Here is a 15,261-nt window from a genome sequence, read left to right as displayed (position 1 = left end):
TATTTGCCGGTCCTTTTTTTTGCACTCTTCAGTAGTCTTGGTTGTTAAATGGGAGGTTCAGTGGGACTTTGGAGGGAACAGAGTCTCTGCCCGCCTGTTAGAAGCACAGTGCTATACCAAAAGGTGCAGAGGCAGGAGGAGGCGGAATTTTTCCGTCCCGCCCTCCACGGGAATCAAAGCAGGCGGGGAGCGGACCATGCAAAGGGCCGTTGACCTTGGGCGAGAATTTCCGGTTTTGTGGCGAGCACGGCCGAAAAATCCCGCCCAGTGACTCCGATCATTGGAAGTTCCCAGGCCTCCCAGCTTGAGAGACATTGCCAGCTATTCAGTGGTAAGACCAGGTTTACCAGGCGGCCAAAGCAAGGCAGCTAACATTTTTTCACGTTGTCAATACTTTTGCGGCGCTTCAACCTTCGTTTTTTTGGGGAATGGGGAATTGTGAGTTATTGGGATCCCACCCTTAGAATCAGGAGGTTGTGCTAGAATCCCAATCCTTTTGATTAGGACAGGCCTTGAGATGTTCTTCCTGGTGACAAAGGTACTCATCAGCCTCACAGAATGCAAAGAATTTACCCTCACCCCTGATAGTTCACCAGGGCCAGCAGCAGGAGTTTCTGCTGGATTGATGCTGGAAGATGTGCCAGGGTCACAGGCCCACTCATTATCAGGGTGTATAGTTTGAGTGAAGTCAAATACCTGAATTAAACTTGCAATGTCATCTCCTCCTTCTTTTGTATGGCTTTAGGAGCAGAAGCTGTCCTCACAGTTTTAATGTCAAATTTCCTAACCAATGCAGTGCTCTGCTGCTGAGCAAATGTCGCCCTCAAACCCGAGTTAGGGACAAGATGTAACTCTGTACAACATAGTTTGGTCAGGTTTTCTGCAGTCACAGCCAGGCGAGGTTTTGAGGTGTGATTTGTATATCAGGTGATCACATCAACCATATCCGGTCCATATTCTATTGACTGTCAACCACATGCCTCATAGGACATGATGGTTCAAGATAATAGCCTCGAATTTTATTCTTGAAGGTACCAGGAATCAGGAAAAGGATGGGATTTTCAGTGCGGGGGAGCACTGAGGGCTGATTTTGGGCCAGCCAATCTAAGAAAATGTTGAGAGGCAGCCACAGGGGCTGCCAGGTGCTGAGGTAGGCTATTTAAAAGACCCCCCCCCCCACATCTTCATCTGTCACAGCTTACCCTCTGATTTCAGCTTCTCTGCCGTTTGGCTATTCACACCCTTTATTCTCTCTATGGACATCCATTAGCAGCACTTTACCCTGGTTTCTGTGGCTATGTCTCATCTTTCATTCCCTCACCCCACAGTAAAAATATCTCCCTCTTTCTATGCCTTTTAGCTTTGACAAAGGATCATCTGGGCTCAAAACATCAGCTCTTTTCTCTCCTTACAGATGCTGCCAGACCTGCTGAGATTTTCCAGCATTTCCTCTTTTGGTTTCAGATTCCAGCATTCGTAGTAATTTGCTTTTATTTAAAAGACTTGCCTTGGTACTGTGGGAATTGGTTTCAGTTAGAATAAAAACAGAATGGCCCTCACCTCTCACACCCTCCACCACCTCCTCACCACACATTCCGCATGGCTCCCACCCACATCCCATGGTCCCTCATGCCCCCCATGACAAGTCATATGGATTTCTAAACCCTCAACAAAGTCTCATTCTCTATTTTTGGTCGAGAATTTGGAAATCCATTAGGGTACTGATGCACCATCAATCAAGCAAAGACTAGTTTGTATGCAAGAACAAATAGGCTTTTATTAGCAAAAGACTTGGAGCACACCCATGCCGATGAACTGGTCCAGACTGAGGCAGGGGGGTGGGGAGCAGTCACCTTTATACCTGGACCGGGGGGGGGAGGAGTCCCAGGCAGGGCCGGCAGGGACGTGTCCAGGCATGTCACACACACAGGCAATAAGCTAACAGTGGTTTACCACAGGTACTAGAACACTTGGGTCCCAGAGGAAACATAGCTTGATTGAGAGCTCCAGCTCTCTGATCTGTGGTATCAATTGCACAAGGTACAGAGGTTTCAACTGCATCGTCATGGGTCACAGGTCACAGCAGACTAGTCGAGTTTTCGCTGTGGGTCATCTCCAGATGTCTTTTTATCCCCCTCTGGAATATTCTCTGGCTTTCAGCCAATGGGGTCACAGGGCTGGGGATCACAGCACTCAAGAAGGATAAGCCAGGTCATCCTAAGTGTCCATTTCTTAGATGCCCTGGGTGCACATATCTCCTTTCAAGATATCATAGAATCATAGAATTCCTACAGTGTGGAAGGAGGCCATTCGGCCCATCGAGTCTGCACCGACAACAATCCCACCCAGGCCATATCCCCATAATCCCACGTATTTAACCTGCTGATCCCCCTGACACTAAGGGGCAATTTACCATGAACAATCCACCTAACCTGCACATCTTTGGACAGTGGAAGGAAACCGGAGCGTCCGAAGAAAACCCACGCAGACACGGGGGAGAACGCGCAAACTCCACACAGTCACCCGAGGCTGGAATTGAACCCGGGTCCCTGGCGCTGTGAGGCAGCAGTGCTCACCACTGTGCCACCGTGCTGCCCTGAACTTACAGTGAACTGCGAGACTGCCTCCCTTACCCTGCAGACATTCAGACCCCACCACCTCATCGGAGGCATGTTCCTCCACCCCCAACATGGTTCATGAGCATCGGGGCTCTCCCGATGTGTCACAGCCCCACTCAGGCTCCACCATCCTGGCACTGCCCTGGCACACTGGCGGTGGCCAACTGACGCTGCCTGGCCACCCAACTGGCACTGCCGAGGTGTCCGATGGCCACTGCTGGGGTTCCAAGTGGGCCCTACTGTGTGTGCACTGTATGTGTGTGAGTCTGTGTGTGTAACTGTGTGTGCATATGCATGTGTATGTGTGTATCCGTTGGGGGTGGGGGGGTGGTGGGAGGCAAGAGAGGAACATATCAAGCTACAAGAAGCCATCCAGCAGAGCATAAATACTGATGGGGGTGAACTTTCCAACCCTGCACTTACATCAAGCCTGGCGTGGTGATGCTGGGTTGGCAATCCAATGTCATCACGCTGGTCTCCAATAGTACAGAAGATAGGTGGGTGTCAAAACTGGCAGCCTGCCCATCATAAACTAATTAAGCTTATTAACAACCCAATAGACTGTTGTTTGGCATTGTCTATTCCAGTTTTCAGGGTGAAAGGCTGCAAGTGGGACTAAGGCCACATCCAGCAGTAGACTGTGCTGGTGAAGGTGGGAGAGTTTCCCAGTCCTTTTAAGTTAATTTAATAATTGATATTCAGCCTGAAGTAGGAGATATTGTCAGGGAAGAAAGCCGACTTCTTCGGGCTAAGATGAAGTTTTTAGACTCCAGTATTGGACCCAGAGATCATTGTCCACCCTGGGCATTGTCCACTCTGGAGGAGACTGCTCCTCCAGTGGGGTGGAGAAGGGAAGGAGGAGGGCAGCTGGCCAATAACAGGTGTGCCCTGTAGTCCAGCAAGGCGAGGAACCTGCTGCTATGCAAATGCCTGGTGAGAAGACGCAGAAGGCAGGTAGAGAGAGGTAGGGTGACACAGTGGCACAGTGGTTAGCACTGCTGCCTCACAGTGCCAGGGACCCGGTTCAATGCCGGCCTTGGGTAACTGTCTGTTGGAGTACTCCCTGTGTCTGCGTAGGTTTCCTCCGGTTGCTCCGGTTTCCTCCCACAGTTCAAAAATGTGGAGGTTAGGTTGATTGGCTGTGCTAAATTGCCCCTTAGTGTCAGAGGGGCTAGCAGGGTAAATATGTGGGGTTACGGGGCTAGGGTCTGGGTGGGATTGTTGTTGGTGCAGGATTGATGGGTTGAATGGCCTCCTTCTGCACTGTAGGGAATCTATAGTTCTATGATGATTCTATCCTGCCAACACAGTGTACAGGGTGAAGATGACCTACCTCCAGATGTCAATGTCAGTGTCTTAAAAGACCACATTTCCTCAGGGAAACAGTCACATCACAGAGTAAGGTGCTGGCTGGCTAGATTGACTCAAATTGTATTGGTGGCTACCCTAGGCCTGTTGAATTGAAAGTTACATTGGCCTTGAACTTTTTCACCTTTGAATTCTTCCAGGAGACCGTGGATTATGGAGCAAGTGGCCATCATTATATCAAGGTTTTCACAAGTGCAATATTCAAGCATGTGAATTAATATTATTCAGTGCAGACAACACCAGTCAAGCAGATGGAGTTTTTGCTACTATTTCACACATGTGACAATCAAAGCAACTTTGGGGCAGCCAGGGGCTTTTGTAAACAGAAAAGCTTTCCATTAGATAAATGTGCAGCTTGCCTGTGACCATGTGTCTGGTATCCTGGGAGCTGTCATGATTCGTACGTACTTAGGCATTCCCAGAGATATGTGCACCGGAACCTTTGGAAAGCTGGCTTCTGGGAGACGAGGGATATCATGCAAGATAGCTCATGACCTCAGTCAGAAATCCGTGAACAGAGTCTGAGAGGTTTTACAATGAGAGACACACTTCCACTAGGGTCACCACTGAACTAATCATTAGTCGGCTCAAATTGACACTCAGACGTCCGAACTGCAATATTCACGTCTTTATGTCCCATTGATGGTCATAGCCTGCTACATGTTACACAACCTGGCGATCCAGAAAGGGAAGGCCCTGGCAGAGGAGGATATAATAAAGTGAACTGCATCTTTTGACAAGGATAAGTATGAGGGGAGTGAGATCGTGAAGAGGGTAAGCCATGCCAGACAGCTGCAGAAGCTGGTGTGCAGGAGGCATCAGATGGCAGAAAGCTGTGAGAGTCTCTACTAATGTGAAGATTTGCCCAGTAATGTGCAAACCATTCTACCAGACCGTCTTTGTCATATGGCCAGTAGTTTGACTCCATTGCTTTGCTGCCAGCTCAAGCCCCTCTTCCTCCAGTGGAGGGGAAATGGTTAGGTTTCAGCTCCAGCTCCCATCCTTGCCCGTGTATTATCTCTCGTGTATTATGTGCCCTTTTCTTCTGCAAAGACAAAAGATCATTGCAATTAATTATCTGTGGAAAAATCATGCTTTCACTTGTATATCCAACATGTTCATTGGCAGACAATACTTATCAACAATCCTTGCTAACTGACGTATTTTATACTTCAGAAATCTCCCTGTCCCTTAGAATAAAAATGCATATCTGCTTTATGATGTCTGACGCACTTGGCTATGACACTGGCCAATCTCACACATGACACACACCACACCCTCAACCTTTCCATATAGGTCCTTTTGTGAAAGTCACCCAGAACATCATGAGAAGTCACTCATCCTTTTACCAATCACATCCTTCAACAACTCCATGGCTGCTGACTTTCTCTCTGACATCCATCCAGATGCCACACTCTTTCCTAATCACCCTATATACTTGCTTTGTCATCTTAAAGCATTTGTGAACATCATAGAATCATAGAATTCCTACAGTGCAGAAGAGGCCATTTGGCCCATCGAGTCTGCACCGACTCTCTGACAGAGTATCTTACCTTATCCCTCTCCCCATTACCCCACACATCTTCATGGCTAATCCATCTAACCTACACATCTTGGGAACACTAAGGGACAATTGCACCTAATCTGCACATCTTTCGACTGTGGGAGGAAAGCGGAGCACGCATGCACGCAGACAAGGGGAGAATGTGAAAGTCACCCAAGGCTAGAATCAAACCTGGGTCCCTGGAGCTGTGAGGAAGTAGTGCTAACCACTGTGCCACAATGTCACCCATGCTAACCAATGTGCACCAGATGCCTCCAACCTTGCACCTCCTTAGAATCGTACCAATTGGATTATTCTTCCTTTCATAAATGAACAGGCAGTTTGACACTGTGTTGGGAGAAGCATCAGTTTCTCTGGAAAGAGGAGCAGTGTGGGTCCAATAGGCTCCTTTATTTGTACCTTTGTGATGACAAGGTTTTAGAAGTAGTTACTCTTTTTATGCCAGTAAATATGTAAAAGCAACAGGTGGTGTTTCATGCAGGAGGTGGGGGTCTACTCTGTTGGTTGGAGGGTTGGCAAGAGCCCCACGTTCCCTCCTGTCCACCAACGTTAAGTGCCTCTCGGGCAAATACGTGGCCAGATGTGGACTTTGCCTGGAACCGGGGATGCCAGGATTAGAAATCCCACCACCTGAGAGCTGCTGACCAATCAGAGGCTGGCAGATGTCCATTGCAGGCAGTGCCAGCCAAAGAGATGGCAGGTACCAGCAATGCACCTCAGGAGAGACCTAGGATTGCCAAGCAACCCAGGCCATAGGTGAATGAGCATGCGGTGGGGGTCATAGGTTGGGTGGAATGGGGTGACTCAGCAGGTACCCCACACTTCCACAATGCTGTGTCCCTTGATCAGGCTCTGAGTGCTTTCAAAGGAGGGACCTCCTCAGGAGACCAACTTTGCTTTGCTGTATTTCTAATGACGACTACCCCGCTTAAGGGCTTCAATAGGCGCAGGGTGAGAAGGCCCTCCAGGCCCAGCCTTAATCAGGGCTGAGGCTGGAAGATTGTAGAATCCCCATCTGCCACCCTCTCAGTCCGCCCAGTGTTTGTGGGTTGATATTAAGAGAAAGTTGATTTTTTTCTTCCCATTATCCTCCATAGCCCTCCATGAAGGCTCAAAATACATAGCTATCAGCACTACCTGTCCTCAGTACCTCCCATATGTGATTATTCTCCACATGTGAGGCTGAGACAGCGAGCATTGGCAGCCACAGAGTGTATCATTACTGAGCCTTTAATGTCCGTATAGTTTCCAGGAAGGACATTAGATCATGACTAGGATGGGAACCTGACCACTTTTTTTCCCTCAAACCCTAGGGGCCCTGTATCTAATTACTGTTCCACAGTCCAGTGTCCCAGTTGAGAGCTACTAACTTAGAACAGAAGGAGGAATTAAACCTGGTGTAATATTCATTTCCTGCACTGCATAAACTTAATGCTTACATTTTTTATAAACTTCAAGAAATATACAGTTTTGCTATGCAGTTAAGTTTTGGTCTAACTTTGAATCCAGGAGTTTTATTTTTATTTTCAAACTTCAACATATTTGGAACAAATAATCAGCGATTACACTTTTGTATACTTACAGGAAAACCAGCACATTGAATGCCCTTCAGGCTGGACCCAGCACAAGAAACATTGTTATATCATGGATCCTGAGAGAAATGCAACCTGGGAAGGAGCTGAAATAGCCTGTAGGCAAATGTGAGTAACTTCTGTCAATTGCCAAATAACGTTTCACTCCGTGAAGTTCATTTCAAAATCTCCAAGGCATCTACTTAAGAATATCAAGTTTAAGCCAATAGTAGGCATCAATGATAAGAAAGCCAAGGACTGCTCTATCAAGAACAATGGGCACTACTTTCTAACATATTTCTAGCAGTAACTGCTTAGCTATGACAGTTCCAGTACCTATAAGCGATCGGTGAAAGTATGTTGCTGTAGCTACACAAAGTGGTTTTAGTCAGTAATTTATATTGTTTGATTACATTAAATATCCGCGTCGTCAAAAAGTTCCTGATAATGTTTCAGACCTGTAATTACTGAAGGATATACCACAAAGACTCCTTTTCTTTTCAAAGTAAAATTAATCTCGCTCTTGATCTCAAGTCAGCTAACCTAATTGAGAGGTTTTAGGATTGCAGCTGAATAATGCAAGACTGTTTTACCTGCTAAAGGCTGACTGTAGGTATTGTATTGTTCTGGACATTCCAGAAAATAGTGTGAGCACAGTTAATTTCTTACGTTTACAAAGCAACTAACAGTCCAAAGATAATTATAATCTTTTAATAAGAGCCCACATCTATTCTCTTCTCATCTTTTGCATCCTTTTTATTTTAGTTATAAAGAGGCACGTTACATAATCTCAGGACACCACCAATATATGAAACAGAAGATCAGATAAATCATGGTGTCGTAATAGAGTGAAGACAAGTTTGGATTGTGAAAACTGTTAGGTTGCAGAAGGATGAGGGACTACATGATCTTAGATTTTTCACAGCTTTTGATACCCTTAAAAAGAATGAATTAAGATGGGAGATGATGTGATGGGTCTGGATTTCACCATAGTGTGGTACAAGGAGGAGGAGGAGGTCACAATAGTTGTGAAAAAAATAGTCCACTTAATGTCATCTAATGTCACTTTGACAACAAGATGGTTGAAGTAAAAGCAGGCAACATGCAGTACCAGGTGGACAATGACCTTTTAGTTTTTTTTATTCATTCATGGGACGTGGGCATCGCTGGCAGGCCAGCATTTATTGCTCATCCCTAGTTGCCCTTCAACTGAGTGGCTTGCTAGGCCATTTCAGAGGGCAGTTGAGAATCAACCACATTGCTGTGACTCTGGAGTCCCATGTAGGCCAGACCAGGTGAGGACGGCAGATTTCCTTCCCTAAAGGACATTGGTGAACCAGATTGGTTTTTCCGACAATCAGCAATGGTTTCATGGTCATCCGTAGATTTTTAATTCCAGATATTTTTTTTGAATTCAAATTCCACCATCCGCATTGGCGGGATTCGAACAGGCTGAGTTCCGGATTAACAGATTAGCGCTAATACCACTAGGCCATCGCCTGCCCTAGGAGAATTTAGTGTGGAATGGAGCTTGCTTTCTCTTTTTGCTTTAATGGGCACAGTCCTCAGAGTCAGCCCATGCTTCAGTGGTAGCACTCTCCTCAGAGTCAGGCATCAGGGGTTCAGGTTCCACTCCAGAGACTTGAGCACAAAATAGGCAGACACTCCAGTACAGCGCTGAGGGAGTGCTGCATGGTCAGAGATGCTGCTTTCCAGTAAAGACATAAAATCATGTCCCAGTTTGCCTTCTCAAGTGGATGTAAATGATCCCATGTCACTAGTCGAAGGATATTTATCCTTCCATTATCATCACTGAAACAAACTATCTTTGTCATTATCACATTGATGTTTGTGGGAATTGCTGTACACATATTGGTTACACAATTCCTACATTGCAACAGTGTGGTAATTAGAAGTACTTAATTAGCTGTAAAGCACTTTTCAATTTCCTGAGATTGTGAACGTCCCTATATAAATGAAAATCATCTGAGTATTTATTTTTGTACTGATACAGAATGCAGCATAAGTCAGTGGTCAATACAGGAATGCACTTATACTGTAGTTTCCAGTCTATTGCTGATAAATTATTTTGATATTATTTTTAATAATATGTTTCTTATTAGAGTCTAACTTAATTGTCTATTTTACTGGTATTGTTGCAAAGTGAATTGTAAAAAATTAACTATTATTTTCTAAAGAAAACAACACTTTTCAAGGATTCCTAATATTTTCTGTCTATAGGTTTCATGCCAGTTTAGTCAGTGTACATTCCAAGAAGGAAATGAAATGGCTTTGGAACTTTGCCAGGCGACAGCCATTCTGGATCGGTATGTATATGTGGAGAAATTAAATTGTGATGCATGAACTCACAACACATTCTTCCTAAGGATAGAAAAGCAGTAAATTGAAAAGGAAAGCATTTGATATGCGTCTTTGGATGGACTTTCATCCTTGACTTAAATAATATTAAGTAGTATGATGTTGAATTTCGAATGTAGGAGGAATAGGCCACTCAGCTCCTTGAGTCTGCTCTGCCATTCAACTAGTTCATAGCTGATCATCCAACTCAATGTCATTTTCCTGTGTTATCCCAATATCCCTTGATGTCACTCACCTAGAAATTGACTTCTGTCCAGAATGTACTGAATGCACTTCCACAGCCCTCTGGGGTAGAGAATTCCAGTTCAAAATGGCTTGCCTCTTATTCTGAAACTGTAGGTGCTGGTCATAGCCTCCCCTTCCTTGTCCTCTCCCCCCGCCACTTCACAGGCACTGTCTAGCCCCTTCAGAATTTTGTAAGTTTCAGTGAAATCACCACTCGTTATCTGAACTCCAGAAAATACAAACCCAGTCTCCTGAACCTTTCCTCGTAGGACAAGCCCACCATCCCAGGATTCAGTCTGGTGAACCTCGACTGCACTCCTTCTATGACCAGTATATCTTTAGGTAAGGGAACCAAAACTGTACACAGTCTTCTAGGTGTGTTCTAACCAAGGTTCTGTACAATTGAAGCAAGACATTTTTACTCCTGTACTCAAATCCCCATGCAATAAAGGCCAATCTGCCTTCCCTATTGCTTGTTGCACCTACATGTTCATAAGTCACAGAGCTCGCAAGGACACCCAGGTCCCTTTGGACATCAACACTCCCAATCTCTCCCCATTTAAGAAATACTCTGCACCTCCATTCCTCATACATAACCTCACACTTTTTCACATTATATTCCATTTGAATATTTGGTTGATTGAAAATTTGAAACATTTGTCGCCAAAACCATAGATTAAACATTACTTCTATGATGTAACACACTATGAAAATACCAACTTGGTCAATTTTTCTACAGAAAACACATATGTTTTTCTCATTGTTTTGTTACACAGAGCATCATTATCTTTTCCACTTTAAGCAAGATAACTTCACTTGTGGGATCAAATTATTTTTAATCATTGAGTTCACAGCAAAGTTCATACAGGATCTCTTTTAAAAGTATAATTATGTTCAAAGGCACAAAGGTTTGTTGGAATGGAAGGGCAGGAGTTGGTCAAGTGATCAGCTGGGAACCAAGAGATGGGGATCTATCCATTTTGTGTTATGTGAAGTTATAAACTTGAAGTGATGGCTAGAAAATAATGTGCACTCACCATGATAAATAACGTCAAGGGAAGAACAAGTTTATGAGTGGATAGCATCATCCATCCTAATTCTCCATCATTCTCACCTAGGGCTGAATTTTACAAGGTTGTCCTGCAGCAATAATACCCAGTATTAAACAATGGAGAACATTTCTCAAAATGGTTCGGTGTAAATGGAGTCTCCTAAATATTTCAAAATGAAGCCAGTAGCTTCCCAAGTGCAATCCCAATTTTCCCCAGAAGGATGAAGGTCAACAAAAGGTTTTCGCCAAAAAGAAGTTGTGGATGAGTTTGGCATTGCGGTTCACTTTTAAGAGATGACTTTCATCTGAATCATTAACAATGGACTTAACTAGTAGAGCGAGGGACTTACACCTCTCTGGAAGGGGCTCCGGGAGCTGCTGACTAATCTGATTAGCTGGCACCTCTTGCAGTCCCAGCAGTGCTTGATCTCTTTGGTGGGTGTTGCTAGCACTGCAAACACCTCCATGATGAAGACAGATGGTGACCAGAGCCAGTCAAGTCCCGGGAATTTTGCCCGGGGTGGGGAGGAATCAGGCACCTGAGGAAGGGGTACAAGGGGAGGTGGGGGTACTGGTTTTGAAGTCCAGAAGGAGAAGGTTAAGTGGCGGGAGGAGGGGTGGGTGTTGATCTTGGGGAGGATGGGGAACATGCCCCAATGCACACAGGACACCCTGCTCTCCCACCCCGAAGGATGTACCCACCTTCCTTTCAACCCGTTCATCAACTTTGGTGAAAAGGTGACCTTCCCATTCTCACTCATCTTCTACTGCTGAGCGCATTATGGCATTGGAAGTAGACGAAGGTCCTTAAGTGATCATTAATTGCCCACTTAAGGGTTGCAAGAGGTCTAAGGTCAGGTGGACTAGTGGACGCCTTATCCACCCCCCCCCCCCCCCCCATATTATGGGGACTGGATCGGAGGTGAGTGGGAGGGCAGTGAGTTACCCAATCTTCATATTATACATCCCTCCTGCCCCCAGGTAAAACTATGCCCAGCGAGAGCCCAAAACGCGATCCCTACAGTTCTATTCAATTATAAGCGCTTGAATGTAACAAGTTTCTGCCAGGAGTTAATAATTACGTACAAGCATATGAATTAGGTGCAGGAGTAGACAACTCAACCTCTTGGGCTGACTCGGCCATTCAATAAGATCTGATTGTAACTCCCTGCTTATCCTCAATGACCTTTCACACCTTTGTTTTTCAAGAATCTATCTACCTCTGCCTTAAAAATATTGAAAGACTCTGCTTCCAGTGCCCTTTCAGGATGAGAGTTCCTAACACTCACTACCCTCTAAGAGCAAAACCTTCTCCTTTATCCTCTATGAGGAACACCTTTGGCCCCAGTCATAGATTCTCCCACAAGAGGAAATATCCTTTCTACATCCACCCTGTCAAGACCCCCTCAGGATCTTATCTGTTTCAATCAAGTCTCCTCTTACTCTTCTCAAATCCATTGTGAAAGTAATTTCGTAAAATGGAACTGCAAATGCCAAAATCATCCATAGCTTCTTTTTGGCATAAGCTTTTGTTAATCTTCATCTTTTTGGTGGAAAATTGGGATTGCACATTTGGAGCTACAGACTTCATTTTGGAAGATTCCATTTTTATGCTGACCATTTTCAGAAATGCTCTTCATGGATTTAAAATGGAATGAAACAGAGTACTAGTTAGTGATGGTAAAATGCATAATTTACTGCCTTAAAATGTTAATATTTTAACATAGCTTCCGCAAAAGTATGTTGATAGTTTTGGTTAAAAAAATAAATATCATTTAATTCATTCAAAACAAATGTGTACTATGTTAATATTATGCCATATGTGGAGTGCAGTGTATACACTGTGATTGTGTCACATTTTTGTATATTTACTGCAGGCTTAAGAGATGAGATAGGTTCTGGAAAATGGACGTGGGTTAATGGAAGACCAGTAACCTTTACAAACTGGAAGAAAAATAAAGCTTCACGACTGGGAGAGGTTCAGCCAAGCTGTACTCTTGTCCAGGGTAAAGGCAAATGGGTGACCAGACAATGTAATGAAAAACAAGAGAGATATATCTGCTGCACGTCTATACCGAGACCTTAACTAGCTCACTACAAAATGGGTCATGTTTCATGAACATCAGACGATACATTTCTAAAAATATGATATTCAACATCTTTCTATGATCTCTATCTCTCTGTCCAAATTATGGCCATATCACAAGCCTGTGTATTGCTCTCAGTGTATTCCGCTACTGACGCAATTGCCAGTGAGTTCCTCAATCAGAGAACACACACTGTTGTTCATGCCCTGTTTAGTCACTCATTATAAAGTAATCAAACTGTATTTTGAATGTATCATCAGTTCATGACAAGTCTTGTTACTAACCGTCAAAGTGACAGCATCCTGAAACATTTAAATAATTACAATAAAAGTAAACTTTCAGAAGCAAGTACAACATAAAACAGTGAACCATAATAGAATAATAGCTTAATTCGAGGCAAGCCCAGTGTGCACTTTAATCAATAGTATTCTTTTATCTGTCAATGGCGCTGCTAGCTCTTCTCCTTCAGCTGCAGGGGGGGGCAATTTATTCATCACAATTGAACTCGGATAGGAGTCACTCTGGTCCTTAAGCTACGCAGCATTATCAATTTGTTGAAAATTATTCTTTCTGTTCAGTATTTTCAGTAAAATCACAGACATATTCTAAAGGAATGAGTTTGTGACTTTATTAAAGATAATGACCATACCTTTACAAGTGTACTTACAATGTTGCTGCATGTTACAAAGGCAATTCTTACCCATTTGTGCCATTTCAGTGCAGACGTCAGATGCTTGTGGCTGGAATTCTTCCCATTCCTCTTACACTCTCATCTTAATTCACCATTAGCATAAAATGATAACCAAGTTTGGCTACAATGTTGTACTGGATATCCATTGCTGTTGATGATACAGCACCTACCAACACTTCAGAGAAACTGACAATGAAACTATGGCATGTATAAAAGTATTACTTCTCGACATGACTGAATGAATCATAGAAACCCTACAGTGTAGAAAGAGGCCATTCGGCCCATCGAGTCTACACCGACCACAATCCCACCCAGGCCCTACCCCCATATCCCTACATATTTACCCGCTAATCCCTCTAACCTATGCATCTCAAGACACTAAGGGGCAATTTTAGCATAGCCAATCAACCTAACCCGCACATCTTTGGACTGTGGGAGGAAACCGGAGCACCCGGAGGAAACCCACGCAGACACGAGGAGAATGTGCAAACTCCACACAGACAGTGACCCAAGCCGGGAATCGAACCCAGGTCCCTGGAGCTGTGAAGCAGCAGTGCTAACCACTGTGCTACCGTGCCGCCCTGTTTTGTTGTGTGACCAACTCGAGTTGTACATTAGTTCCTTATGTCTTGTTAAATGCAAATTAATCTCATGGAATTCAACTCCAATTAATTCTCCCTAAGATCTCAAAACTGTGAAACTCCTTTCTGCCCTCAGAAATCACAATCTTCTCTCCTACTATTTTCAAGCTGAGGAACCTATCAAGTAATTACTTCAACGAATAAAATTAGCAACTTGCATCAGTAATACATGTTTAGATCAATTTTGCTTCTAATTTGCTTCCAAATTGTGAGTTGTAGAGGTCTTTAAAAATCAACATTGGGCCCAAATCTATACATTATACTTTTTAAAATTCCCACACATCATGCAATTTCAAAACAAGATCAGCTTAGCCTACTCAGAAGCACTTCTGTACATTTTATTAAGAACCTTTTGTGCAGTCGCATATCTAAGAATATTATTATATTGTGATTTTTAAAAATGTTACACAGAAATTTATGCCACATAGCAAAAGACAGATAGGATTTTTGATTAAAAGGCGGTTCTATGAAGAATTTATAAATAATGATTTAGATTGCATGAGTGGTAACATAGTAAACAATGGAATATATGTTGGTTCAATTGTTGTTCCACAAAGTAACTAAATTTTCATTGATATATGCAGATGATATGGTGGCAGCCTCGGGTGATGTTTCTAACCTTTGCGTAGTAAATACAATTGTTTCAATCATCATGTTCAAGAAAATATGAATTTTTATGTCATGACTTATTATGAAATGTTCTGCGAGATCCAACATGTATCGAAAGGTATTAAACAATCTAAATGCCAAAAATAACTTTGCTTGGCTTTACTTGCATCTAATTTGAAAACTGGAAGAGGATGAACACATAGGCCATAGTTAAAGGGGTTAATGGTATTTTGTTCCTATTGTTTATATTGGATAAATTGCCCTTTTATATTGTGGAAAATAATCCAAAACAAGTTGCACATCATTTTGCTTCTGCAATTCTCCATCCACTCAAAATCCATTGGCCCAGCAGGACACATCTACCTTAATGGTCCTTTTCATAATTTTTAAGCATCTACATGACTAGTATGGAGATCTTATGGCACAGTGGGTAGCGTACTGTGTACTCAATGTCTCA

At 43.6% G+C, this 15,261-nt stretch overlaps 1 protein-coding gene across 1 annotated transcript in view; it reads left to right on the top strand.

Moving 5' to 3' along the window:
* Nucleotides 1–14,943, top strand: part of frem1b (Fras1 related extracellular matrix 1b) — a 229,439-nt gene extending 214,496 nt beyond the window's left edge. The window contains exons 34-36 of the mRNA XM_078219385.1: nucleotides 7,135–7,250; nucleotides 9,363–9,448; nucleotides 12,654–14,943. Coding sequence (XP_078075511.1) covers nucleotides 7,135–7,250; nucleotides 9,363–9,448; nucleotides 12,654–12,862 — 411 coding nt within the window. The 3' untranslated portion in view covers nucleotides 12,863–14,943. The remainder of the gene's footprint in view (nucleotides 1–7,134; nucleotides 7,251–9,362; nucleotides 9,449–12,653) is intronic.
* The last annotated feature ends 318 nt before the right edge of the window (nucleotides 14,944–15,261 follow it).

The sequence above is a fragment of the Mustelus asterias genome, chromosome 8 (genome assembly GCF_964213995.1).
Source record: "Mustelus asterias chromosome 8, sMusAst1.hap1.1, whole genome shotgun sequence".
Classification (NCBI taxonomy): domain Eukaryota; kingdom Metazoa; phylum Chordata; class Chondrichthyes; order Carcharhiniformes; family Triakidae; genus Mustelus; species Mustelus asterias.
Note: the sequence above shows the minus strand (reverse complement) of the source record. Positions and strands in the feature narration are given on the sequence as shown.